Consider the following 25,726-nt stretch of genomic DNA (forward strand, 5'->3'; position numbering starts at 1 on the left):
TATGCTGGAATGCAGTGTTTTATTTTCACTAAATATAACCCTTCTCATTAAAAACAAAAAATTCTATTTTGGTCTCATCCGTCCACAAAACATTTTTTCCAGTAGCGTTCTGGCTTGTTCACATGATCATTAGCAAACTGCAGACCGGCAGCAATGTTCTTTTTGGAGAGCAGTGACTTTCTCCTTGTAACCCTGCCATGCACACCATTGTCGTTCAGTGTTCTCCTGATGGTGGACGCATGAACATTAACATTACATAACGTTAGCCAATGTGAGAGAGGGCTGTAGTTGCTTAGAAGTTCCCCTGGGTTCCTTTGTGACCTCGCAGACTATTACACGTTTTGCTCTTGGAGTGATGTGTGTTGGTCTCCACTGCTGTGGAGGTTAACAATGGTCTTAAAATTCCTCCATTTGTACACAATCTATCTGACTGTGATTTGGTGGAGTCCAAACTCTTTAGAGATGGTTTTGTAACCTTTTCCAGCTCGATAAGCAACAACAACTCTTTTTCTGAGTTCCTCAGAAACCTCCTTGCCATAATACACTTCCACAAACATGTGTTGTGAAGATTAGACTTTGATAGATCCCTGTTCTTGAAATAAAACCCGGGCGCTCGCTCACTCACACCTGATCATTATCCCATTGATTGAAAACACCTGCCTCTAATTTCACCTTCAAATGAACTGCTAATCCAAGATCTTCACATACTTTTTCCACTCACAGATATCTAATATTGGATCATTTCCCTCAAATAATAAATGACCAAGTATAATATATTTTTTTTTAATCTCATTTGTTTAATCGTACTCTACTACATGCAGCCAAGAGCGAGAGAGTACAGAGAGGTTAAAAAGGATAAATGGATGAATGTAGAAAAAAAAAGACTCACAGGATTAGAGAGAGCAGACTGACAGAACAGTCAAAGAGACAGAAAACACCGTGTTACTCAAATTAAAGGCTGAAGAGGAACAGAGCGCCGAGAAACATCAAACAGCGGTGCACAGGTGTCAGACCACTGCTTTTCAGATGTTATTCATCGCATCTTTCCACATTGAACATGTATACACCTTAGAGGGTTTAGCGAGAGTATCTTCTCTTTATTGTGTAGGTGCACAGTCCCCGGGGATTAGTGACCTCAGTGAGTGATGAAGATGTGGAGGATCGCGTGGGAGTGAAAACCCCGGGTTGATAATGCAGTTTGGCTTAGCTCTCAGACCTGCTTAATGATCCTTGCTAAATGAAATGCTTCCATTGATTGGCAGATGGAGATAGATGGAAAGGTTTATGAGACGGAGAAAGCGATGAGCCGTGATATATATATATATATATATATATATATATATATATATATATATATAAATATATATATATATAGTACTTTATTTGAGTGTGCAAGAGCGAAGTGGATAAAGTGAAATTCTTTTCACGTCAATCCCACTTTCAGAATTAAATGTTCGTCATTAACATGAACGCAGGATAAAAGCACATAAGTAGCAGGTGTTGAAAGCATGAAAGCATGAAAGCATGTGCAGGTCCCTTTGGAGATGTGGAGGAGAAATCCTGTGCATAGATGGCAGAGAAAAGAGGGAGGAGGGAGATAAATGAGAAAGACTGCGTTAAAGGGTTGCAAATTCAAAGTGGTTTGTGAAACAGAGAGGGAGCGAGCGCGAGCCCTCCCCTTTATCTGCCTTGCAGCTTGCTTTCTCTCTCTCTCTCTCTCTCTCTCTCTCTCTCTCTCTCTCTCCCCTCCCTCTTTCTCTCACTCAAAACCTGGCACATTCTGCTCCTTTCCCTCAGTCTCCCTGCTGCATCCCGAGAAAGCACGGCTCTTCATATAACATTTATCACACCGTTTCTTTTGTTCTGTCTCAGCTACAGGGTTTATGGACTAGCCACATCACGACCGGCTCACACATAGTTCCGTCGCTTTAACTCCGGCGTCATAGTTTCTGCAATGAGACGTCCTGAGGAGGGTTTAGCTTGAGTGGATGTTCTTGCACTGCAGTGATTGTGAACCAAAAAAAACAAAAACATGTGACGTTAATTTGTTCGAAATGAACGGGAGTGATGTTCGGGAAAGCTGTGAGTATGTAGACGTATGCGTATTTTCTGTAAAGTCGATGTAAAAGTGTCAACAAGCCAAGGGTGTCCGTTGTACTTCTTTGAAATACCGAAACACTTCCTTTTCAGCCTTGTTTCGTTTCCTAAAACTTGCACGAACAAGCCGTACTGCGGGAGGAACATACATTTATGTCCTGCGGCTGAAATAAAACGGCACCGTTTAATTATCATCAACTTCTATTGACTGCCCGAATTCAATTAACTGACTTGCTGGCCTGCGCCTGTGTTAATTATTAGCCTTATTAGCCTCCTCATGACTACTATTTAATTCAGTTACAGTCATTGAACACTGAAAGAAATCTGCTGCATGGTTTATCAGGCTCTTTTGAAGCGACGCAGTCGGTAAACTGTCCGAAACTCTTCAAGTACGAATATGTTGAAAGGGTAGTCAGCAGTGCAACATCCACTCCATCACTCCCTCCTTCCAAAGCAGACTTTAAATAAATAAATAAACAAATAAGTAAATAAATAAAATCACACAGTGGGCTGAAAGTGCACACTTCTAACTCGGTTCCCTTCAAATCATGGCTGGCCAGCATCCTGTCGGGGTTCGGCGCTTCGGGACCCCTCGTAGAGTCGCACTCATCTCGCTCACTCTGCTCCTCTCCTGGTCCTGCCCTGCTTTAGGAAAGAAGAAGCTCTACATCGGCGCCTTGTTCCCCATGAGCGGAGGATGGCCCGGGGGTCAAGCGTGCCTCCCTTCCGCTCAGATGGCGCTGGACTTGGTGAACAAGAGGACGGACATTCTGCCGGACTACGAGCTCGAGCTGATCTACTACGATAGCAGGGTAGGTGATGGCTAAAATCTCATTTAAAACACTCAGCACTCGCTCAACTATGAACGACTCGTGCGTTATGGTCCCAAAAGCATTATTTAGGCGACTGGACGATAACTTGGCCAAGCTTTGGGTGATTTATGCATTCAAGTAAAGATTACAGAGGTTATTAATATTACTAACTCGTACTTATTCATGATATTTCATTCAGTGGTGATCCATTTATTTAGGTGTCTGTGTGTACTTGCTGATTGATATTTACCCCTTAAAGTGTTAGCACGTTCTCCTCACACCTCCAGGGTCGGGGGTTCGATTCCCACCGTGGCCCTGTGTGTGCGGAGTTTGCATGTTCTCCCCGTGCTGCGGGGGTTTCCTCCGGGTACTCCGGTTTCCTCCCCCAGTCCAAAGACATGCACGGTAGGCTGATTGGCATGTCCGTAGTGTCCGTAGTGTATGAATGGGTGTGTGAGTGTGTGTGTGATTGTGCCCTGCGATGGACTGGCACCCTGTCCGGGGTGTACCCCGCCTTGTGCCCGATGCTCCCTGGGATAGACTCCAGGTTCCCCGCGACCCTGAAAAGGAGTAAGCGGTAGAAGATGGATGGATGGATGGATTTACCCCTTAAAGTCGTCATCTTATATTCAGTTATTTATATAAAAGCGTTTTATTCAGTACCTGCCATGGAAAACCAGAGAGAAATGACTAGGAAACGTATTTTATTTATGATTGATTCTGTCTGTAGTTACTATTGTTTCTTTCGCCCCAAAAGATCATTTGTAGCTTTTAAAGCTTTTAATGACTTCTGATTTAGTTCAGTTTGCAGTTTCTCAAAGGCAATGATCTGGACGTTGATCCGTCGCCACGTGATCCGTATATCTTATAAGAAGTTTCTCCGTATTAATCGGATCTTTCATATGCGTCTGAATGCGTTTCACACGGCATTGTGTAATTGTTTACGTCTTGGATGTTATTAATTACGTGTCCAGCATAGGGCTGGCATTGTTCGTGTCTTGTTTAAAGCACACTGTACAACGCTCACAAATTGCTTAAATTTACGGTTTGTCATTAGTTGGGATTAGTCCGATAATAAACTGTCCTCGTGTGATTCGTACGGCTCGTTACGTATCGTGTTGGAAATGTGTTATGATTACATAAGTAATGAGAGTTTGTTCGTTATGGTCGTGGATGCGTTTCCCTGTAGATTATGTTCACTTCAGCGAGATTTATTGTGACATGGGACTATCTCTTTAATTCGCGTCGTTCCTCTCACTCTCCAGCACTCTCTCTCTCTCTCTCTCTCTCTCTCTCTCTTTCCCTCACGCCGTCATTTCCCACCTGCTAACCTCCTCCTCCGCATCGGAGATGCCAGCGCACACACACAAATACACACACACACACACACACACACACACAGGCTGCAAACAGTTAACTCGCTGTGACTGGTTGGTTTTGCTAAGAACGCCACTGTGATTGGCTGAAAGGGCTCTGCATTGGAGCCCCACTTCAAAGGTACGAAGGAGGAGGGGATGCTGGGGGCTGGTGGTTGGCATGGCAACAGTTACCTAGACGACTGCAGTTCAAACAAACACATAACTCCACAGATTCGCACCACAAAGAAGAGAGAGAGAGAGTGAGCCAGAGAGAATAAGAGAGTGATACAGAGAGTGAGAGAGCGATAGAGAGAGATAGAGATCACATCCTTTTACATTTACTGCAAAATGGAGACGGATGACTCAATAGACGAAGCAAGCGGGTCAGTGTTATTGTGACAGAGCACACAGCTGAGCGCGCATACGGAGAAGCATACAGACCAGACTAGGCCCTTATGTACTACTAACGCACAGCTGGAAATAATCACAATCTACAGGCTGATAAACATAGCAGTAAATGGTGTGTTCTTCTTACTATAATATGTATATTTTTATATTTTATATGATAATGATAATACAAATACGCACAGCATTCGGGATAGTTTTACGTCAGCGGATCAATTTAGTGGCCAGGAGATACAGGTTTTCTGTGAGGAGACTCCAATGTCAGTGCTTTGTAACTTTGCATCAGTAAGTTTTCCGAGAGGCTGAGGATTTTGCACTTTGCAGTTTCTCAGTAGCATGACGAGCTTCAAAGTATGAGGAAAAACGAGAGGCTGGTGAGGGAACGACTGTTTATCGCTGCTATAACGTACGTGATAACAGGAACTAGCTTGTTTCATGGCTGTCCCACAACGTTAAATGGAACTATAAACAGATAAACCATGTGACGTGTCATTTTTTTTTTTAACATGAATAAACATTAGAGTTGGCTAATTGCAGTGTCATATCAGGACTCAAACACTTCAGGACGTTCCTTTGTGGATTATGTTCCAATAATTAAACACTTAATACACCCATAAGTGTATTATTCCATTACTAAAGCCTACTAAAGCATTGCAAGGCGTGTGCTGATGTTAAAGGTTCGTCTAAAAAAGACAATCAATCAACCAACCTCTTCATGCAGTTTGCAATATTTATCGATATCACGTGTTTTATCCTACGTAAGAGATAATGATCAACAAAATGTAAGAAAATAACGGACGAAGCGGAGATGAAGTGCGCCGAAAACACGAAGCTTAGGATTACACTCGGGTCCAGACAATTTAAGACTGAATACGGTTTGTTTAGGGAACGTAATGAGGAAGGAAGTAAGATTTATTTCTAAAGCACATTTAAAACAACCCGTGTTGATCGATGCATAAGAAATCTAAAACAAAAAAATGTGTAGTAATAATAATAATAAGAAGAAGAAGAAGAAGAAATAATGGCAAAATGGCATGTAAAACAGGCATGGCAAGCAAAACAAAAACAAATACCACAAATACATCAGACAATCCACCTTTCAACTTAAATGCCAGTGTGTACAATGCCTTATTATCACGGTTACAATCCAACATGCTTATATATTAACCCATTAGGCACATCGATGTAGAATTACAGTTGCATTTTGACTGTATCTAACTTCCTGGTATACAGAATTAATGGGCAGGGTATAAAATTTTTACTGCATGTTCACCTGTGCCGGTCTAATGAATCTGCTAATTGTGACCCGTGACTTTATTTACTCGCAATATTCTAAGTGTCCACTTGAAAATATCATAAAATTGTGATGTAGTGGATAATTTGGACGATCCTTTGCTCGCCATTAGCCGGTAAATGCCTTCTTTTCTATGTAATGCAAATCTAAATTTAATTACAGATCGAAATGAATGGCGCGTATACTACCTTTTGTGAAATGCAGTCATGACAGCTAGCGTAAATCATTGTATCGGCTAGACCTACATTTAAGTTTCACTACGGCTGTTAGTGCTAAATGAAATTAAGCAGTAATATTGACATGGATCTATGCACAAAGGGATTATTTACAGGATCCAGTGTTTGGATATCGCATGAGATAAAGGCCTTCGGGATGTAACCATAACAACAATCATATTATGTGTGTGTGTGTGTGTGTGTGTGTGAGAGAATGTACATTTTTATGTGTATATATATAATAAATATTCAGCACCATGGACAGCTCTATGAAGCCGATGATTCATGACGAAGGCTTCATGTGGAGAGACACCAAGCGGCAAAAGTTTATTTGTCATTAAGGATTCAGCTCCAGTGTCACCTCTGATTGTGGCCTTTCTTTAAACAGGGTGCCAACATTTATTAACCTTGATTGGACTGCAATCTAATTTCCTCCGAGTCCAGCATTAGATCAGCGAGTCAGTCAGGCTACATATGCTGCCAAGCCATTAGTGCCCTTATTGCCTCTGTTTACTTACTTGTTTTTCTTGCCAAAGGAAATAAAGCAGAGTGCACAAAAGCTCATAAATTATTACGCACTAAATCTCCGACCTGGTCAAAGACAGGTGTGCTCATCTGCACCAAAAACGATGCGATATTTATTAACTAGACCACGTGAATCTGTTATTCATATCGTGACATATTCATGCATATTCATAGCGTGAGGGACAAAGCACGTTTCTGTGACATGGGTGGCGATTGCATCATATTGCATCATATTTAGTTTTATCATAGCCTATATCTGATGCTACTACTGTAATAAAAATATATCTAAACCCCAACTTCCGAACAAGCTGGGATATTTCGAAGAAAAATAATTTCACTGTGCCGTAATGTACATGTGACAAATAAAGCCTTCTTCTTCTTCTTCTTCTTCTTCTATCAATAACGCACTGTAATGATGTCACGAATTTGGAGGCAGGTGGACGTAAACATGAGATTAATATGTATTGACAATCCAAATCAGCAGGCAGAATTGTGTGTGGTCAAAACCGCAAAAAGTGAACCGGTCAAGTACAGGAAGACATCCAGGAAATAGTGCTCAGAATTCCAACTTAAGAAGAAGAACAACAACAACAAAATACCCTGCAATAAACAATACAGAAAGAGTTATTTTAATACCCCGAGTTAATTGCATGTAAACAGGTGAGTTCAGGATGTGTAGGAAGGTCCGGCCTAGATTGGGATCAGTGCTGGAGCTGGGTGTGACTGAACTTATTAGCGATGTCCCTTTTATTTCTGTATACTCAATAAGGCATGACTGCACAGCTATAACTGTAGGAGACAGGAGGGTCAGATCAGTCATTTGATCCATCTTAAAAATCACCAGCCCGTAAAAAAGACGTCAATTAAACCGCAGTTACATTTGGAGATACTTTGAAACTAAAACGAACGTGTCCACATGATCAAATTAACATTTAAAAAAAAATAATAATAATAAAAATACATTCCTTTTAATGGACTAGCTAGCTAATCATTCGCTCAGTGTAGTCATCAGCCATGCTTGTTTTGGAAAATAAAAGTATCAGTTTATTCTCTAAGCTAAAATTAATGCTAATTAGGTTCACTGAATTGCTGTGGCTAATAGCATAATTGCAGTATCAAGCCAGAGATAACCTGCGCTTGTAATGAAAAGGTTTTGTAATTTGAAAGACTAATCGGCTAGCTACTCCCTTGCGTTGCTCAATTTTCTTTTTCATTTAAACTCTTCAAACCAGACGATTCTTTGTCTGGTCCGCACATTTTTCTCTCTCATAATTACACATATTTCACTCTATATACACTGTAGTTACTGTATAAATCGTAATAATCACTGAATAGTACTCGCGTTACAGTATATTCCGATATGTTACTATATAAATAGTTGGGAATTTAAGTGGTAAAGTAAAGGGGGGGGGGGAGACATCATGGGATATTCCGTATATAGGAAAATAATCAAAGACGGAGTGATGTGATGTGGCCATACGAGTCCCTTTGAAGTGGGATTTGAATTAAAGTTATAGAGGATTAATCATTCGGACCAACTTGAGAATTCGACAGTGAAATAATTCGTTATACTGTGCCACCAAAACAAACCTCTGCGAAGCTGCCTCTGGGGGGAGAAAAAAAAACTGTATGTAGATAAAGCAGTTCCACAATTAACAGTACTAAACTTGTACAGTGCTTAAAACCCGCAGCAGCTCTCCTGAGCGCAGTACAATCATTCCAGCTCATCACCCACTACCATGCCAGTGTTGCCTTCCCAATAATATCTGAAAAGTCACGGTCCCGAGGGACTCAGTAGAGCGTGGCTAACAGATTGTGCATAGAAACAAATGGGCTACAGTCAGTAATTTCACTGTGACCTATATTGTAGGTTTAGCCGATATAATAAACAGTCGAATAGGACACCAGATTCTCACCATAAATTCTCCCGGGTTGTTTATCTTACGACCTCGTTCTCCCCTATAGCACAACAGCTGTGGTCTGGGAGGGTAAAGGCTAACGTGAAGCAACAGCATCTTTCCAACCTGCTGCTTTTATTCCCCCCCCAAACAGTTACCCTAATGGACGAGAAAGAGAGAGAGGAAGGTAGTATGCTCATTTATTCTGCCAATCATGGATAGTTGTGGCTCTGTGGAAATCCTATAGCGTATAATAACGCATTTATAAGAATCATCATTATTTGTATGGTTTGTTTTTTCCCCTGGTGGTTTGTCATGTCTGGTCTAATTTGGTGAAAGACACCAGGGTCTAGCCAGGAAACGAACATTAAGATGTAAAAAGAAATGACTCTGACACTCCAGAAGGGTATTATACAGACAGTAGATATATTGTTTAATAAACATTTAATATTTAATAAAGCTCTACAGTATGTCGGTTCACTATTTGCTGCACGCTGCATTTCCATGAACTCTCATTCAGTTTGGACTGGATTAAAAAAATATCTATTTTTACATAGGGCAGCTGAGGTAATGTAATTATTACCCAAGGATCTCTTAACCACTTTATTAGTTCAAATAACCACTCTTTACAGCCGTGGTGTGCAGAATAGCATCTCAGGACACACAGCATGTTGACAGTTGGACGAATAGTCAATAAGAGTCAAGGCTCTTTTTTGTATTTTAGGATAATATGAAGTGGAAATCATCTCCAAATAACCCGAGAGCATTACTGAAAATTACCGTAAACGTCTCTACTAACTTTCTACATAAAATTTAAAAAGATCTAATAAAGTAAAGTTTAAAAAAATAAATAAATGTATTTGAGCCAGATTCCACCGAATGCCTTAGATTTTTAAGGCATTTTTTTTGTTTGTTTGTTTTCTCTTCGCATCATGCAACAGTCCTAAACTGTGTACATTTTGTATGCTCGGAACTGATATTTTCTAAAATGTTTGTTCTTACCATTACATATTTTAGATCTGAATGTTCTGGACATCATCATCATCATCATCATCATTATTATTATTATTATTATTCTAATTTCAAATATACCATTTTAACCCTTTTTTTTTTTTTACTCATGAACAATCCATTTACCTTGTAATATTTGATATTTACACAGATACAAAAATCATATATCAAGCCATTTTAAATCAAAAAAGAAAGAAAGAAACCTAAAGAATCTGGCTATAGGTATGAAAAACACATGCATGAACGGGTTTAAACTTTAAGACAAGATCAGGAATCTGAGACTACAGAGGGCACAGAGTCACCAAAACTGGACAGTTTAAGACAAAACTACTTAAATTGTGCCTGATTTATTTATTTATTTATTTATTTATTTATTTATTTATTTATTCCCTGGTTGGATAATTGCAGGTGTTACAAGTTACACGTGTTCCTAATAAAGTGGCCGGCGAGGGTATATCCCATTCAAATCGGCAAGCTGGTGTCGTGTCCAAAAAAACGACTAGACGTGCTGATGACCTTTTTCTCCAGAAGTAGTCATACTCCCTCAAAAACACAACTGGAAGTGAAAGCCTAGGACTCACGTTGGATGAAAGAAACAAAAATCCAGTTCATTGTTCGAAAAGCAACATGAGATCCAAACAGTGAGACGTCCCAAAGTGATCTGAATCTGTACACAGACTCAATGCCCTATTTATACAGTCCTATTTGTAGTCTACGCCCAATTATCTTTAGTCTACGCCCAGTTTTCTCATTCTTTTGAAATCCCAATATGTTTGAACATGTTTTAAACATTCCGTTATACGTTTATTCTGTGTGGTTTTTCTTTGGTAGAAGACGCTCCAGGACGCACGGTCTCTGTTCTATCATCTCCCGATGCAAACAAAAAAAACCAGTTTAAAATGCTGAGTAATAAAATCTAGATGAGGTTTAAAAGTTTATCGTGTTGCATTTATACACTTCCGGGGATTGTACGGATTATAGTTACTGCAATTCCTAGCACAGGTACAGCCTACATACTGTACATGTTATAGTCATGTGACCAACTAATGCCCAAGCCCTTATAATAGAAGGCAAAAGAATCAGTGTGTATTATCGATCTGAGGTGTCTGTAGTATCTGTACTATGAATGGACTTTTCAATCGCATCCCCGTAATTTATACGGAGATTGCTAATCCCATGCGACAGGATCACACGTCCTTCAGCGACGTTATGTAACAGACATATGTCGGACAGTCTTTTCCCATCTGAACAGTTCTTGCGTCTCTGCGATACGTGCTGTTTTGTTATTTGGAGTCAATCAATAGATACTGACGTGAGTTTTATGCCTAGTTTCTTAGACCTCAGATGTCTGAACGTTCAAAAAAAAAAAAAAAAAAAAAAAAGGAAGAAAATAAGAAAGAAAGAATAAAAAAAAACAGTTGGCCTGGCAGGATTTTCAGTTGATTTGGCACAAAGGGACCCAGCTGCACTACGGAGAGAGTGATCCTCACGCATGGCTTCCCTCAGGAATGGAAAAAAGAAAGAGAGAGAGAGAGAGAGAGAGAGAGAGAGAGAGATCAGGCAGAATCTCCTGGGAGTGGGCAAGATATTGCTGCCAATCTGCACTAGCACTAAAAACACAAGAGGATGTACACAGTGCCTTGCATTAGTATTCAGTTGTTATGCAGTTATCCAATCAGGCAGGAAATGTGACAGCAGCACGATGTATAATATCATACAGGTAAAGTACAGGTCAAGAGTTTCAGTTAATGTTCACATGGACAGTTGAAGATATAAAAATATGCCCTGTTTGCCACCAGATTTGATCTTCTACTGTTCTAGCGCAGCCGCCTCAAATTGTAACACGTTGTGCCTTTTGAGATGCGTTTCTGCTTACCACGGTTGTATAGAGTGGTTATTTGAGTTACCGAAGCCATCCTGTCAGCTCAAACCGGTCCGATCTGGCCGTTCTCCTCCGACCCCTCGCCCGTCAACGAGGCATAGAAATTTCCAAACCTTCTGAAAATCTCAACTTTCACATGTGACGGCAAAAACCCGACCTGATACCCATCGCTGTAATCTATCTGCTGCTCCGTACACTCACACACTCACACAGCTAGTTTGCTCAGAATTATTATGCTAGCTAACATTTCAGAGATGAGGAATATAGCTGTTGTTAGTTAGCCTTAGCTGACTTGCTTTCTTTGGTGAAAGAGGCGCCGATTTTCCATCGCTAAATCGGCGTGCGGTTTGAGCCGGGGGTGTTTTTCCGCAAGAGTCGAATACGTTTTCTACTTTAACGCGGGGGAAGGATTTGAAGCGAGGTTTATCCGAGGTCATTTCATTCGGATGAGTCTGATCGGGTATTCGTACTGCCTTTGCTGACTGAGAATGGTTTGTGTTCCAGTGAACCTGGGGTGTAAATCGCGTTCAACCGAGGCGTTCAGGTTCAAAATCGCACGGCCAGATGTCTGCATTGTTGAAGAAGAAGAGGAGCGTTTTGCTTTGTTTCTGTTATTAAACAAGACACGTGGACAAATTGCTGCGTCAGAAAAAAAAAAATGGCGATGGCTAATTTCCCCATTTGCCTTAATTGAGTGCAATGTCTCATCACTTTTGTACCTTTCACAGCGGATCATTTCAATTCCAACAAAGCGAACCGTTCCGCACTAAAAGCAGGCCCTTTGTTGTGACTCCAACGATTTCCTGATTTATCGGTGCATTTAGCTGAAATTAAAAGCATCGAGAGAGAGAGAGACAGACGGGGAAAGGGAGGGCGACGACTGCCAGATCAGACATTAAGTACAGAGGAGTATGTTGCTGGAGGGCATCGCTGATTCAATTTGCGTGATTGCACCAATCAAGCAAAATCAAGCTTGGAGCCTGTGTAATCAGACTGCATTCATAGTTTGTACTGTTTTTAGACGTGCGAGCTTTGTTATGTGCATTAAAATGCGAGTCTTTGTCCCTGAGACCGTCGAGAATAAATGAGAATGCACACCCTCTCCATCATGAGCACAGCTCAAGGCCAACTAGCGCAGCTCATTCCTCCCTGAACACAATGATCGATGCTGGTGTTAGGCCACAATTATCATTTGAATGAGATATCGATTCTTCCTCAACACCACATTTAAGACGAATTTAACGACGGCGATCGTCAGACGCCGATAGAACGGCGACGGCGATGGTGATAGAACAGAATAGGTGCTGTACAAATCAACGTTTTCTTTAAATGCTTATTCGACGTAGATCCGTATCTCTGTCTCACTGTCGGTGTGACATCGTATTGAATAAATCTCTCCAATGCACCTCGCCGTAGAGAGATCTTCGGATCTTCGTGGAAGGCAACTGCAGCAGGGAAATATTTCATTTGTTTGCAGCGCACCACGCGACGCGCCGAATAGACTCGGAGGTAAGAGGTGAAATACGCACCAGCTACTCAAATATCTTTCTTTTGATCTTTCAGTGCGACCCTGGGGAAGCCACTAAATTGCTATACGACTTGCTCTACACGGAGCCTATAAAAATCGTACTGATGCCCGGGTGTAGCTCAGTGTCCACGCTGGTGGCTGAGGCGGCTCGTATGTGGAACCTCATAGTGGTGAGTATCCCAGAGTCCATTTATTTAAAAGCTTTGCTTTGTGAGTTCAAATCTCAGAACTGCCAGGACGCCACTGTCGGGCTTTTAACTCCAGGCTTATATTATGTTCTTCCTCACTTCTAATTCAGTTGAGATTTAAAAAAATAAATAAATAAAATAAAGTGTCTTCCAAAGTAATCGAAAAGTTTTAAATAATCAGTCATTCCAAGGAAGTGAGATTGCAGTTAACAATCTCTGTGCCTGTACCAGAGTCAGCTTTTTTTTTTTTTTTTTTTGGGGTGATTTTTTGGAAAATAGCAAGAATAAACAATTAATTATTATTAATTATTATTAACCCAGGTGGGGAAGGGTCGAGTTAGTGATTAATTTTCTACCTGTCCTCCCCCCCCCCCACACACACACACAAATTGTTTATGCATGTAGCACAAACAAATAAACAATGACAACAACAATAATAATAATAATAATAATAATAATAGGAAATTACTATCAAAGCTCTGGCCAAAAAAAAAAAGGTTTGCAAGAACATATTTTCAATTTAAATAGTTTTGGAAATTGTCAGAACACTTATAAAACAAAGACTATAAAATTGATTAATTATTATTTAATAATAACAAGATTACAACTTCACAAATACTTTTATTTTTTTACTTTAATGGCTCTTTTGCTTTCATTTACTTTAATTAAAGTCAAACCGATTGCAAAAGACTTTGAGGCTGGAGGGAAATATCCCACCTCTCATTTTAATTCATTCGCTCGACGGTCTCTGAATTGGTTATATTATTAATGATCTTACTGGCTATGCCAGATTGAGTTTTTATATAATCATTTATTTTAAATGTGGTATTTGTTCAATTAAATTCATATGTATATATATATATGTTTTGTTGTTGTTATTGTTGTTGTCGTTGTAATGTTGTGTTTATTGTGTCATTCTAATAAAAGTTGACTCAAAGAGTTACGCACTAGAATTCCAATGTACTGCTTTGTACCTGTGCAGGTGGCAATAAATCGAAATCAAATCTAGATCTTAAAGGAAGTGCTTGAAGAGGCGAACTGCTCTCACACTCTCGTACTCCACGCTTGCTATCTATCTATCTATCTATATATCTGTCAACACAAGGATAGCACTTGTGAAATAACTAGGATAATGGTCATGATTTGGAGACGGAGACGGATGCAAGTGCAGATAATAAGTTTAATAAAGACCAAAAACAACAGCGGAGAAGACATTACGACCTCGAGGCAAAACACTATGGCAAAGACTAGACATAAACCAAAGACAACGGCAAAGAAAGACAAACGTAAGACAAGGAGTGCAGTGCACACTGTGGCTATAGACACACGAGTGCTCGTTAACAAGAACGGGATTCAGGTGCAGGGGGTCATGTGACTGTGATGTAGTGATATAGTGCAGTGGCTGCTGGGAACTCTAGTTCAGAGTTCCTTCTCCGCTACATGACAATAACGAGAAACCAGAGACGAGAAACATGAACGCAACCCGGAAAAAGAACAAGAAACTGGTGACACCTGACAGGAAAGCAGCGAGCTAACAGGAGAGGAGAAAACTAACCCTCCCCCCAATTGTGACCTGATTGGCCTGGAGGTCAAAAACCACTTGATGTCATGAAAACTGTTATTTTCTGAAAAAAATCGTTCCTCTCCTTGGAAGCTCCACTGTGACCAGAAAGCACACCCATGGAGGTGAAGGACAGTTATTTTTGTCCTTTTTTTAAAAAAAAAACAACCTTTTATGATGTCATACCATCAAATCGACCCTCGAATCGACCCCTGCATGTGAGACCGGAAAGCAGAGGCATCTCTTCAGGCTTCGGAGTGTTTTATCTCCGGTTCCTGGTAGAGTTAACATAGTCCGATAGTCCCCCAGAGGATATAAATCCCCTTATCCTTATCTTCTTATCAGATAAGTGTAATGAATCCATTTGACAGCTCAATCGGGTAGCAAGCAGAGCTCAGAATTCCTTTTGCAGGTGGGGACTCCTTCGTGGAGGAGTTCTCAGGTATAAAAATAGAACCTGGTATCTGTGTCATTTCCTGACCTTGTGAAAAGTGCAGAGCTGGTTCTTTCCATTTCGAAATCGACCCTCTTCATTTTTAATGCTCGGCTCTTTTTCTATATCTGTGACCCGGATAACCCTCTGCTGGACTTCAAACTGCTCGCTGTAGCGCTCTGTTTTCCTGCTCCAAATCTTTAAATTCACCAGAAACACTAAAGAGGAAAAAAAACAAGACGTACACTGTATGGCCAAAAATACGTGCACACCTGACCATTCAATTCAGTTTTATTCGTGTAGCGCGTTTAACAATGGACATTCTCTCAAAGCAGCTTTACAGAAACATATAAACACAGGATATGGATTTTAAGTGTGTGAATCTATCCCTATTGAGCGAGCCGGTGGTGACTGTGGCGAGGGAAAAACTCCCTAAGATGATACGAGGAAGAAACCTTGAGAGGAACCAGACTCAGAAGGGAACCCGTCCTCATCTGGGTAACGACGGATAGAGTGAACGTAAAAGAAAGTTCATGATGGTTTTAACATGAAGTCTGTTTGTTGAACTAGTCCACTGTTCACTAAAGGAGACGTGAGTGCTCAAAAGGCAGCCGTAGTCCCAGCAACCACAGCGAGAACGTCCATGTGGAAATCACACCCATATGTTCTTGTTGATCATCCCATCCCAGATTTATTTCTCCTTTACTGTTACAATGTGCTTCACTCTTCTGGGAAGGCTTTCCATTAGATTTTGTGGGCTTTTGTGTTCATTCAGCTACAAGAGCGTCAGTGAGGATGAGGTCTGGCGCTGATGTCGGGATGATGATGATGAGGCTCCAGTTCCAGTTCATCCCAAAGGTGTTCAGTCACCGCTCTGTGCAGGACACTCGAGTTCTTCCACGCCGTGTCTTCATGGAGCTCGCTTTATTGCACAGGGGCATCGTCACGCCGGAACCGGTTTGGGTTCCGGTGAAGAGAAATTGTAATGCTACAGCATGTAAATGCACTCTATACAGCCGTGAGGTTTGGAGAAGAACCACATATGAGTGCGACGGTCAGGTGTCCACAAACTTTTGGTCATACGCATCCAAAAATCACCGTTCGCTAATAAATCAGCAGGAAACGGATGAACGTAACGCTGCAGTACGGTTCTGCGAACCTGCGTACGCAAACGTGACCCACGGAATAGCACAAATCCATTCAGAAGGAATTCTTCCTCGGATTATGAGAAGTATAAAAGAAAAGAAAGGAAAAACAAACCCCGGTAGCGTGCCCACACGTTATCTGTTCAGTCTGAATGTCTGTATTCCATCATCTCTACTAGAGCGTTTCCCACACTCGCACTCATCAGACCGCCATCTCACAATGAGCATTCACTGAAATGCTAACGAGCAATAAAAAACATAAACCCTGAAATACTAAAACGAGATCAAATGAGATCACTTATGAGATCAAAGCACCGAGCCTCCATAACCTACTTTAATTAGAAAGCTCTAATTCCACGCTTCATTTCCTCCCTGTTTACATTTCCCCCTCCTGTTCGTTTCTTATCTCGGAATTTACGCCGATCGTTAAAGCCGAGGCTTCGGTGTGCTCACGGCGCACTCTTTGATGGATCTACGTTTTTCCTCTCCTCTTAACGTTTTGTTGTTGTTGTTGTGCCGCAGCTCTCGTACGGCTCCAGCTCTCCGGCTCTGTCCAACCGGCGGCGGTTCCCCACATTCTTCCGCACGCACCCGTCTGCCACGCTGCACAACCCCACGCGCGTGCAGCTCTTCCAGAAGTGGAAGTGGACCAAGATCGCCACCATCCAGCAGACCACGGAGGTCTTCACTTCCGTGAGTCACGTGCATTCCTTCACGGCGCACGTCGTTACTGTGTATCACGCGTTTCAGTGGCCGTGTTCACATGCAACTAGAGATGCACAGGTGTATCGGCGTATAAAGGCGATTTTCACACCGTAGGCCATCAGATGATAGTTTAAAAACATCCGACGATCAGGGCGGATTATATCCTGTCAATCAAAAGAGGGCGGGGAAACACATGGATTCCGTGCTGTGTGTAAAGATGATGTCTCGTGTGTGGAATGACGGCAAAACTGCAGTTTGTAATCTCTGCACTGATCCAAATTTGACACCTGAAGTGAGCTGCAGTGAAGCGGGAGTTTCGGCGTCGAGTCTAAATTTATTTTTTTCAGGAAGTAGAACAAATTAAAGTGAGTAAGATTTGGGGGGGGCGGGGGCGGGGGGGAGACGACGACGACGACGACGACGACGACGTTACTGCGGTTTGTTTATACTGTATACGTCAACAAAGCAAAAATCTAATCCTATTAGGTCATTTGGTGTCGCGTCCATGGCGTCGTTTCTCCGCTATCGTATGGTTGGCATGACGACAGACGCTGTACACGTTGTTCGGATTACATATGATGCGTATATTAAAGAATAATCGAGTCGGATTGCGATGTTTCGGGTACACATACACAGATCCGCACTCGGACCGAACTCATCGGGATTGATGAAACTGGCTGTAATACAGAGCCAGAGTCTACAGCTACGCAGTGAAGCGGAAATAAATCATCTTTATCATAAACATTTTATCCACGCCGTCAGAGCTGTAAACAGTAAATAACTCCTGAGTAAATAAATACAACCTGCACGCTCTCTTTCCTCTCTTTCCTCATTTCTGGACACCTCTATGTTCTCTCTCTATCTCTCCATCATAAACCTGTTCCTTTTCCTCTCCACTTCTGACTTTAACATTAATTCCCTTTTAATTCTCTTCTTTTCTGCTCTGTTATCTCTCCCTCTCTCTCTCTCTCTCTCTCTCTCTCTCTTCATTCCTTTCTCTTTTTCTCTCTGTCTCTCTCCATCTTTCTTCCTCTCCTTACCTTCTGACCTCTCCTTGTCTTTCCTCCCTCCTTTCTTACTGCGTCCACTTTTCTCCCTTCGTTTTTTTCCCTTCCTCTATCATTTGCTCTCTTATTCTTTCTCTCTTCAACCTCGCTCTCGCACATCTCTTTCCTCTTTCTCACTCTTTTCCTCCCACTCCCCATCTTTCCGCCTTTCTTTCTCTGTCCATCTGTCTTTGCCTCCTTTTTTCTCTCCCCCTTTTCACTCCATCTTTCTTTCTTACCTGTCTCCCTCCATTTCCGCCTTTTCTTTCCTCCCTTTCTTTTTTCTTTCTGTCTTTTGTTTTCTCCTTTTCCTAATTCCCTTCTTCCTTCTTATTATTTCTGTTTTTCTCCCTATATTTTTTCTCTCTGCCTTCCCCTTCTCTCTCTTCTTCTTCTCTTCCTGTCTCATTCTTTTTCTTTTTTTTTTTTTTTACATCCCCCCCCTTTTTTTTTTTTAACTCTTTCTTAATCTTTCCCTGACACTGTCAATATTTTGGACTCTCTCTCATTGTTAATCCGTCCATCCCTTTTTTCACTCCTTCGTTCTTCAATTCCCACTTTCTTTCCATCCGTCCAACTTTTTGCCTCCTCTTTCTTTCTCCCCTCTCCAATTTTCCTTCCTCATTTTCTAATTGTCACCTGACCCACCTACCTTTCTCCTTTCTTCCCATCTTCACCCTCTTTTTCAACCCTAACCCCCCGTCCCCCCTCCCCCGTCCCCCCTCCCCCCCGTGTCTCTCCCCAGACGTTGGATGATTTGGAGCAGAGAGTGAAGGAGGCCGGAATCGAGATCAGCGTGAGGCAGAGTTTCCTCACCGACCCTGCCGTGGCTGTCAAGAACCTGAAGGTGCCTTCATTTCTCCTACACCTCTGCTCTGCTTCTCCTCCACCTACACACACACACACGCAAATACACAAACGTACTGTCCACACAATCACTACAAGTCAGATGTGCGCTGAAACCGATTTATATTTCCGTACATATTTATCAGACGCTTCTATCAAAAGTTGAAGGTTAAAGGTCACGCTGAAGATATTTCGTATTATATAAACATCGGATCCGAAGCATGCACACGCATAAAAACACCCACATGGAAAGAACGATTCTCACCAACACATACGCACACACAGACGCACAGCATGGATGCAGTAAAGTAGGACTACCTTGTTATGACCAAAGTAATCATCCTTGTTCCCGGAGAAATACCACAGGGTGCGTCAAGATGTCTGTGGTTCGTATTTTGGAAGAGAAAATCATATAAATTGGAACGTGGATCTGATCTTATTCTTCTCTCCAGTCTCTTCAGGGAGTCTCCTCTCTCTCTCTCGCTCTCTCTCTCTCTCCCGTGCCCACATGATGGCAGCCCGTTCAGCTGACCTAGTTTTGATACAGGAGATTAATTGGCTATCATTTGAGATACCATGGTAACCTGGAATATAGCACAACTATAAGAGGGAAGTAAAGGAGCAGTGTGCGGTCTGCGGTTTCACAAAGCTCGAGGATTACTGCAGCGTTTCACACACATACACTCGCCCTTCTGGTAACCCTTTCCATGTACGTTAACATGAAAATACTTTCGCAGCATGTTCTGATGCGCTTTAGACATGTGTCTTGTCTTTCTGTTCCTCATTCCCTCTCCTTCTCCGTGTCACAGTGTTAGCATTTCTCCACCTTTTTCCTCTCTCTTCCCACAGCGCCAGGATGCTCGGATCATCGTGGGGCTGTTCTATGAGACGGAGGCCCGGAAAGTCTTCTGTGAGGTTCGGTCTCTAGTGCTTTAATCCAGCGTGATTAATGGCTTCCCAGTAAGAACGTCTTTTCTAGCTGAAAATCTGCTGGTTGGTAAACCTCTCGGCTGCAGGTCTATAAGGATAAGCTGTATGGGAAGAAGTACGTCTGGTTCCTGATTGGCTGGTACGCCGACAACTGGTTCAAGATTAAAGACCCGTCGATCAACTGCACCGTGGAGCAGATGACCGAGGCGGTGGAAGGCCACGTTACCACGGAGATTGTCATGCTCAACCCCGAGACGGTTCGAGGAGCCTCCAATCTGGTGAGGCTTCTAATTTTAGTCCTCTGTTCCATGTTTGTTTTCGACTCGACCTGAGTGATAACAGCGTCGTGTATTTCCGAAGCTCGGGCTACGGAATTTGTTTGGAGATAGTGGTAGAGTAAGAGGAAATTCATCATTGTAGAGTCTGTCATGGAAGATTGAATGACCTACGTTGACTCTGGCATGGGAGACGGCTGAAAACGAAACTTTTGTCGCTTTTTGAGTAAACTCGCAGGCAGACTAAACGCAAATAAAATTGTCACTGAAGGGGAAAGGACGTGGGATGTGAAAGATGCGCTTTCGCTTTAGGTAGCGGTTAATTTACCGCTAGTCGTCGTCTTCTACATACAGTACATGAGCTCACTGACACCATCGATTGGCTAGTGTCACTTTGATTGACAGGGGAGAGAGATTAAAGCTATCGCTCTCACTTGCCCGAAAAAGGGTTTTTATCATACAATTTAGGTGTTTTTTTTCCTTTCTTTCTTTCTTTCAGCCTGCTAGGATTTCCTTAGTGCAATATTTCCTCTCTTAGAGTACTACACGCAAGACCACAATGTGGTTTCCATCCACTTTTTTGTATTTCCCATCCACCTGTGGTTTCTAGAGTGAAGACCATGGTGTGGTTTCCATCCACCGTGTTTATGCGCGTTTTGACGACCTCACTCGAAAAACCAGTCATTCGGAAATCACCTAAATGTCGCCGAACTTTTGAAGTATAAAACTTGGCGGTCGCATAAAGAAACGACGCGCTACGGGGGGGATCACGGAAACTTCGATTTCAAATAAACACCTTCGTTCCAGTCTGTCTCTGATCGTGTGGGTTTGGCTGCCGTCCTTTCGGTGACACCTTCCTCTTCGGCGCGGTCACATGACCGTGATGGATAGAACGCGCTTCATGTTTTGCGCAAACATTTGAAAACACATCATCGTGTCACCTATCGGCTCACAGCCAGAGCCTTGGACGTGGTAGATGTGACAGCTGTCTCTGGAGTCCAAACTGCTGATGAGAAGACAGGTGCGAGTTTCGGGGGGGAATGTGCTCCCCAGGGGGACGCCGTTTGAAGCACATCCAGCTCCTGTGCCCGGTGCTGGGAGCTGTCATGAGTACAGATGCCCCCGCTGTTCTCCCACATCCTGCTCATTCTGGGCTCATTTCCAGATGCCCGCGCTTTACACCTGATGCCAAAAAAACACACACTTCATACTGGATAGGCATGTTTGTGAAAAAATCGGCATGGTAAATTTGCTTCGTTCGGGAGTGATTTGCTCCCCCTCATTTCCTCCTGCCATACTGCTCTTTGATGCAGTGGATTTGAAAGGCAGGAAAAGCTTTTTGACAGTCTTGATGCTTTATGCGCACACACACATAGCCCAAAGTTATTTACGTACACCTTGGCTTTTTGGCTAAATGGGCCTGTCTGAAGCGTAAAAAATGGTGGTGTCATTACTTTGGATAGGAGAGAGGAGGAGAAAATCACTTTTGCCATGTGCAGCTGAAATAACTGCAAAGCCTACTTTCTCTCCCCTGTCCCTGAATTCCTCAGAATCCCCTTTTTAAAGAGTCACCACAGGAAATGTTCATATTTTTTGTGTACGTGCACATGTGAATGAAGAAGAAAATAAATAAATCTGTGACGTATGGAATGTTTTCATTTCGGTTCACTTGTTTGTTTCGCAGACCTCGCAGGAATTCCTGACCCAGCTGATGTCTAAGCTGGGAGGGAAGAACCCGGAAGAAACAGGAGGTTTCCAGGAAGCACCGCTCGCCTATGACGCAGTGTGGGCTCTCGCTCTGGCACTCAATAAGACCGTCGGGCCATTAAGGGCCAGAGGCCGCAGGCTGGAGGACTTTAACTACAACAACAAGGACATCACTGCTGAGATTTACCGCGCCCTCAACACCAGCTCATTCGAGGGAGTCTCTGTGAGTAACAGTGGAGGGAGAGATGGATGGATTTGGGCTGATGGATGGATGGATGGATGAGTGGGTATCTGGATAGATAGATAGATAGGTTTGTGGATGGATGGGTGAGTGGGTATTTGAGCAGGTTGTTGGATGGGTGGATGGAGGGGTGGATGGATGGATGGATAGATGGATGGATGAATGGGTAGATGGAAGGGTGGATGGATGGATGGGTTGCTGGATTACTGGGTCAGTGGATGGAGGGGTGGATGGATGGATGGATGGATAGATGGATGGATGGAGAGGTGGATGAATGGATGGATGAATGGGTAGATGGAGGGGTGGATGGATGGATGGATGGATGGATGGAGGGGTGGATGGATGGATGGATGGAGGGGTGGATGGATGGATGGATGGAGGGGTGGATGGATGGATGGATTGAATGGGTGGATGAATGGGTAGATGGAAGGGTGGATGGATGGATGGGTTGCTGGATTACTGGGTCAGTGGATGGAGGGGTGGATGGATGGATGGATGGATAGATGGATGGATGGAGAGGTGGATGAATGGATGGATGAATGGGTAGATGGAGGGGTGGATGGATGGATGGATGGATGGATGGAGGGGTGGATGGAGGGGTGGATGGATGGATGGATGGAGGGGTGGATGGATGGATGGATTGAATGGGTGGATGAATGGGTAGATGGAAGGGTGGATGGATGGATGGGTTGCTGGATTACTGGGTCAGTGGATGGAGGGATGGATGGATGGATGAATAGATGGATGGATGGAGAGGTGGATGAATGGATGGATGAATGGGTAGATGGAGGGGTGGATGGATGGATGGATGGATGGATGGAGGGGTGGATGGATGGAGGGGTGGAGGGGTGGTTGAATGGATGGATGAATGGGTAGATGGAGGGGTGGATGGATAGATGGATGGATGGAGGGGTGGATGGATGGATGGAGGGGTGGATGAATGGATGGATAGATGGAGGGTTGGATGAATGGATGGAGGGGGGGGTGGAGGGGTGGATAGATGGATAGATGGATGGAGGGGTGGATGAATGGCCGGATGAATGGGTAGATGGAGGGATGTATGGATGGATGGATGGATAGATGGCTGGATAGATGGAGGGGTGGATTAATGGATGGATGGATGGATGGATGGATGGAGGGGTGGATGAATGGATGGATGGATGGAGGGGTGGATGAATGGATGGATGGAGGGGGGATGGAGGGGTGGATGGATGGATGGATGGAGGGGTCAGATGAATGGACGGATGAATGGGTAGATGGAGGGGTGTATGGATGGATGGATGGATAGATGGCTGGATGGATGGATGCATGGAGGGGTGGATGGATGGATGGATGGATTACTGGGTCAGTAGATGGATGGATGTAAAGAGAAGTTTTGCATAAGGAATAGGCTAAATACAGGCTGATTGCTTTTTATTATTTTGATACACCATCCATCTCTGAAAGTCATGTCACTTCCTGCTCTTAAAAAGAGTAGGAAGTGTGATCCCTCCATTATCGAGACGAAAAGCTGTGTGTAATATGAGCCAAATGAAGAGATCGAGACTTAAAAGCCAGATGTGAGCGTCTCTAAAGTAAACGGTGGTGTGATATGATCTTTCCTCTCGTGTCTCACAGGGTCACGTTGTGTTTGACGCACAGGGATCGAGAATGGCCTGGACTCTGATTGAGCAACTGCAAGGTAACGGCATTGATTTGACAGAATCTCTGCCATTAATACGTGATTATGATCGTTCATTAAGACTGTATGCGTAATTACCTCTGACTTGGCACGGCGCTCTCGGAGTCCTCCAGTGAGATCATGACTTCAGTCAGCACCAAACAGACTGGAAAATCTCTCTGACTTTGAAGTCTAAAATGATAATGATTTATATGTAACATACTGTGAATGGGCCTGTGTCGCTGCGTGTAGTCCGGGTAAACACTAACCCCTTCATTTAACCTACTGCTGCCCAACCAAGTGTGAGTGCGGTGCGTGAAAAAGCTTTTAAGGAGCAGAATCTGCAGGTTAAGTGGTACGTGTGACGAGACAGCAGTGATTATTACACTCCACTACTTCCAGATGATTTATGAGTCTGCTGTCAGCTTTGCCGTTCCTCGTTTCAGAGATGCACAGGTGTCAGGTGAAACACGCCCACGTTTTTACACTCGTACGATCCGGATCTGTGTTCATCAAGGATCCAAGTCTGACGAATGCAAAGAGATCAAATTGCAGAGGAAAATTGCCTCAAATGAACTTCGTGCTACTCATTAAAACCTTTTCTTTTTTTCTTTTTTTTCAACCACAGCGTTGTTCTGGTGTTTATTACTTTCCTATGACGGTCGTTCTGGCTGTAATTCAAACGAAAGGTTTATGGATTAATGCGGTCATTCGAACGCATTATTGTTTCTATAGGAACAGCCCATACGCAAGGACTTACAGTACTAATAAACTGACAAAAAATGAAGGTCGATATTTAACGAAGAAAGGCGTATAGTAGATATGGTGGAGTTTTCTGTAAGGAGACGTTTATTGAACATTTATAGAAGGAGTCTCCAGTGTCAGTAGGTTTTCTGCCACAGGAACGGCTTGTCCAGGAAAGGACAGAACATTTCGCGCTCTCGGGTCTCTCAGTAACATGCTGCGTTTATTTATTTATTTCTTTCTTTCTTTTATTATTAACTCCGAGAGAGAGAGAGGAAAAAGAGTGCGACTTTTTATAGCATGGAATATGCTCAGTACCACTGCACACCGCACTTTACGAAGCCGTCAGATCAGTCACTTTTATATTATGGAGCTCATTTTTCCTGCCAATACTGCCGCTGTACTTGTGGTGGAACCCTGCCCAATAGTTTACACTTTACAGCCCATGTTTTGTGGATTTATTGCCCTGCGCTCATCTCACGCTGTCGTGTATTTGCACTTTACCTAGTCCAGCGTACCGTTCTGTCTCGCACCATGGTCCGGAAGAAACGACGTGTGTATACAAGCTACATAGAGGAACGACAAAATAGCGTTTTTTTATTTTTTAGACAGGCGCTTTTCCTAGGCCCGGTGATGGTATAGCGGAAAACAGAGCCATGCTGTTTTCCGCTTCACTGTCTCGATCAAGCCACTGCAATGCCAAGTTCATCGATATTCCAGTCTCTGCTACCGCGCGCTGATTGCATCCTCTTATCTCCGCTGGGGTTTTGTCAGGCCGTAGCTATTTCCAGAGTCCGAACTGTGTGATTGGTGGGCTTGTATTCTTCTGCTTGAGTCTTTGTGCCTGTGTCGTCATCCATGTCGTCTGTCCAACTTTCCAGCCCTGTTAGCTTTAAAAAACAACAGCCCCCCCCCCTTGTTCTGTGTAGATTGAAACGGTCGAAAAGACCGTCGCCTTGGCGAGGGTGAGCTCGTATAAAGGCATAGCGTGTGGTTGTTAGTGTGAGGCGAACCGGAGAAAAACAGAGAGAACATGACGAGTCCCGGTGCAAGACATCGAACTGCTGATTCGCGATCGTTGTCACTCGGGAGCTCGTGAGCTGCAGATGCAAGGTATACACTTTCACTGTAAGAGAGAGCTGGTGCAATGAAATGCTTAGGTAAAAAGCTACACTCGCATACACACCAGTGCTGGATACCTTCTCGTCTTTCTGTCGCTC

General features: G+C 43.1%; 1 protein-coding gene across 2 annotated transcripts in view; it reads left to right on the top strand.

Annotated features, from left to right (window-relative positions):
• Nucleotides 1-2,683: 2,683 nt before the first annotated feature.
• The window catches only part of LOC128615338 (gamma-aminobutyric acid type B receptor subunit 1-like), a 60,240-nt gene continuing 37,197 nt past the window's right edge, over nt 2,684-25,726 (top strand). For both annotated transcript variants that reach the window (XM_053637327.1, XM_053637328.1), the window contains exons 1-8: nt 2,684-2,909; nt 13,061-13,195; nt 16,875-17,045; nt 18,849-18,950; nt 19,799-19,864; nt 19,966-20,157; nt 21,839-22,084; nt 23,720-23,783. In XM_053637327.1, the coding sequence (XP_053493302.1) occupies nt 2,784-2,909; nt 13,061-13,195; nt 16,875-17,045; nt 18,849-18,950; nt 19,799-19,864; nt 19,966-20,157; nt 21,839-22,084; nt 23,720-23,783 (1,102 nt within the window). In that variant the 5' untranslated portion in view covers nt 2,684-2,783. The remainder of the gene's footprint in view (nt 2,910-13,060; nt 13,196-16,874; nt 17,046-18,848; nt 18,951-19,798; nt 19,865-19,965; nt 20,158-21,838; nt 22,085-23,719; nt 23,784-25,726) is intronic.

The sequence above is a fragment of the Ictalurus furcatus genome, chromosome 12 (genome assembly GCF_023375685.1).
Source record: "Ictalurus furcatus strain D&B chromosome 12, Billie_1.0, whole genome shotgun sequence".
Classification (NCBI taxonomy): domain Eukaryota; kingdom Metazoa; phylum Chordata; class Actinopteri; order Siluriformes; family Ictaluridae; genus Ictalurus; species Ictalurus furcatus.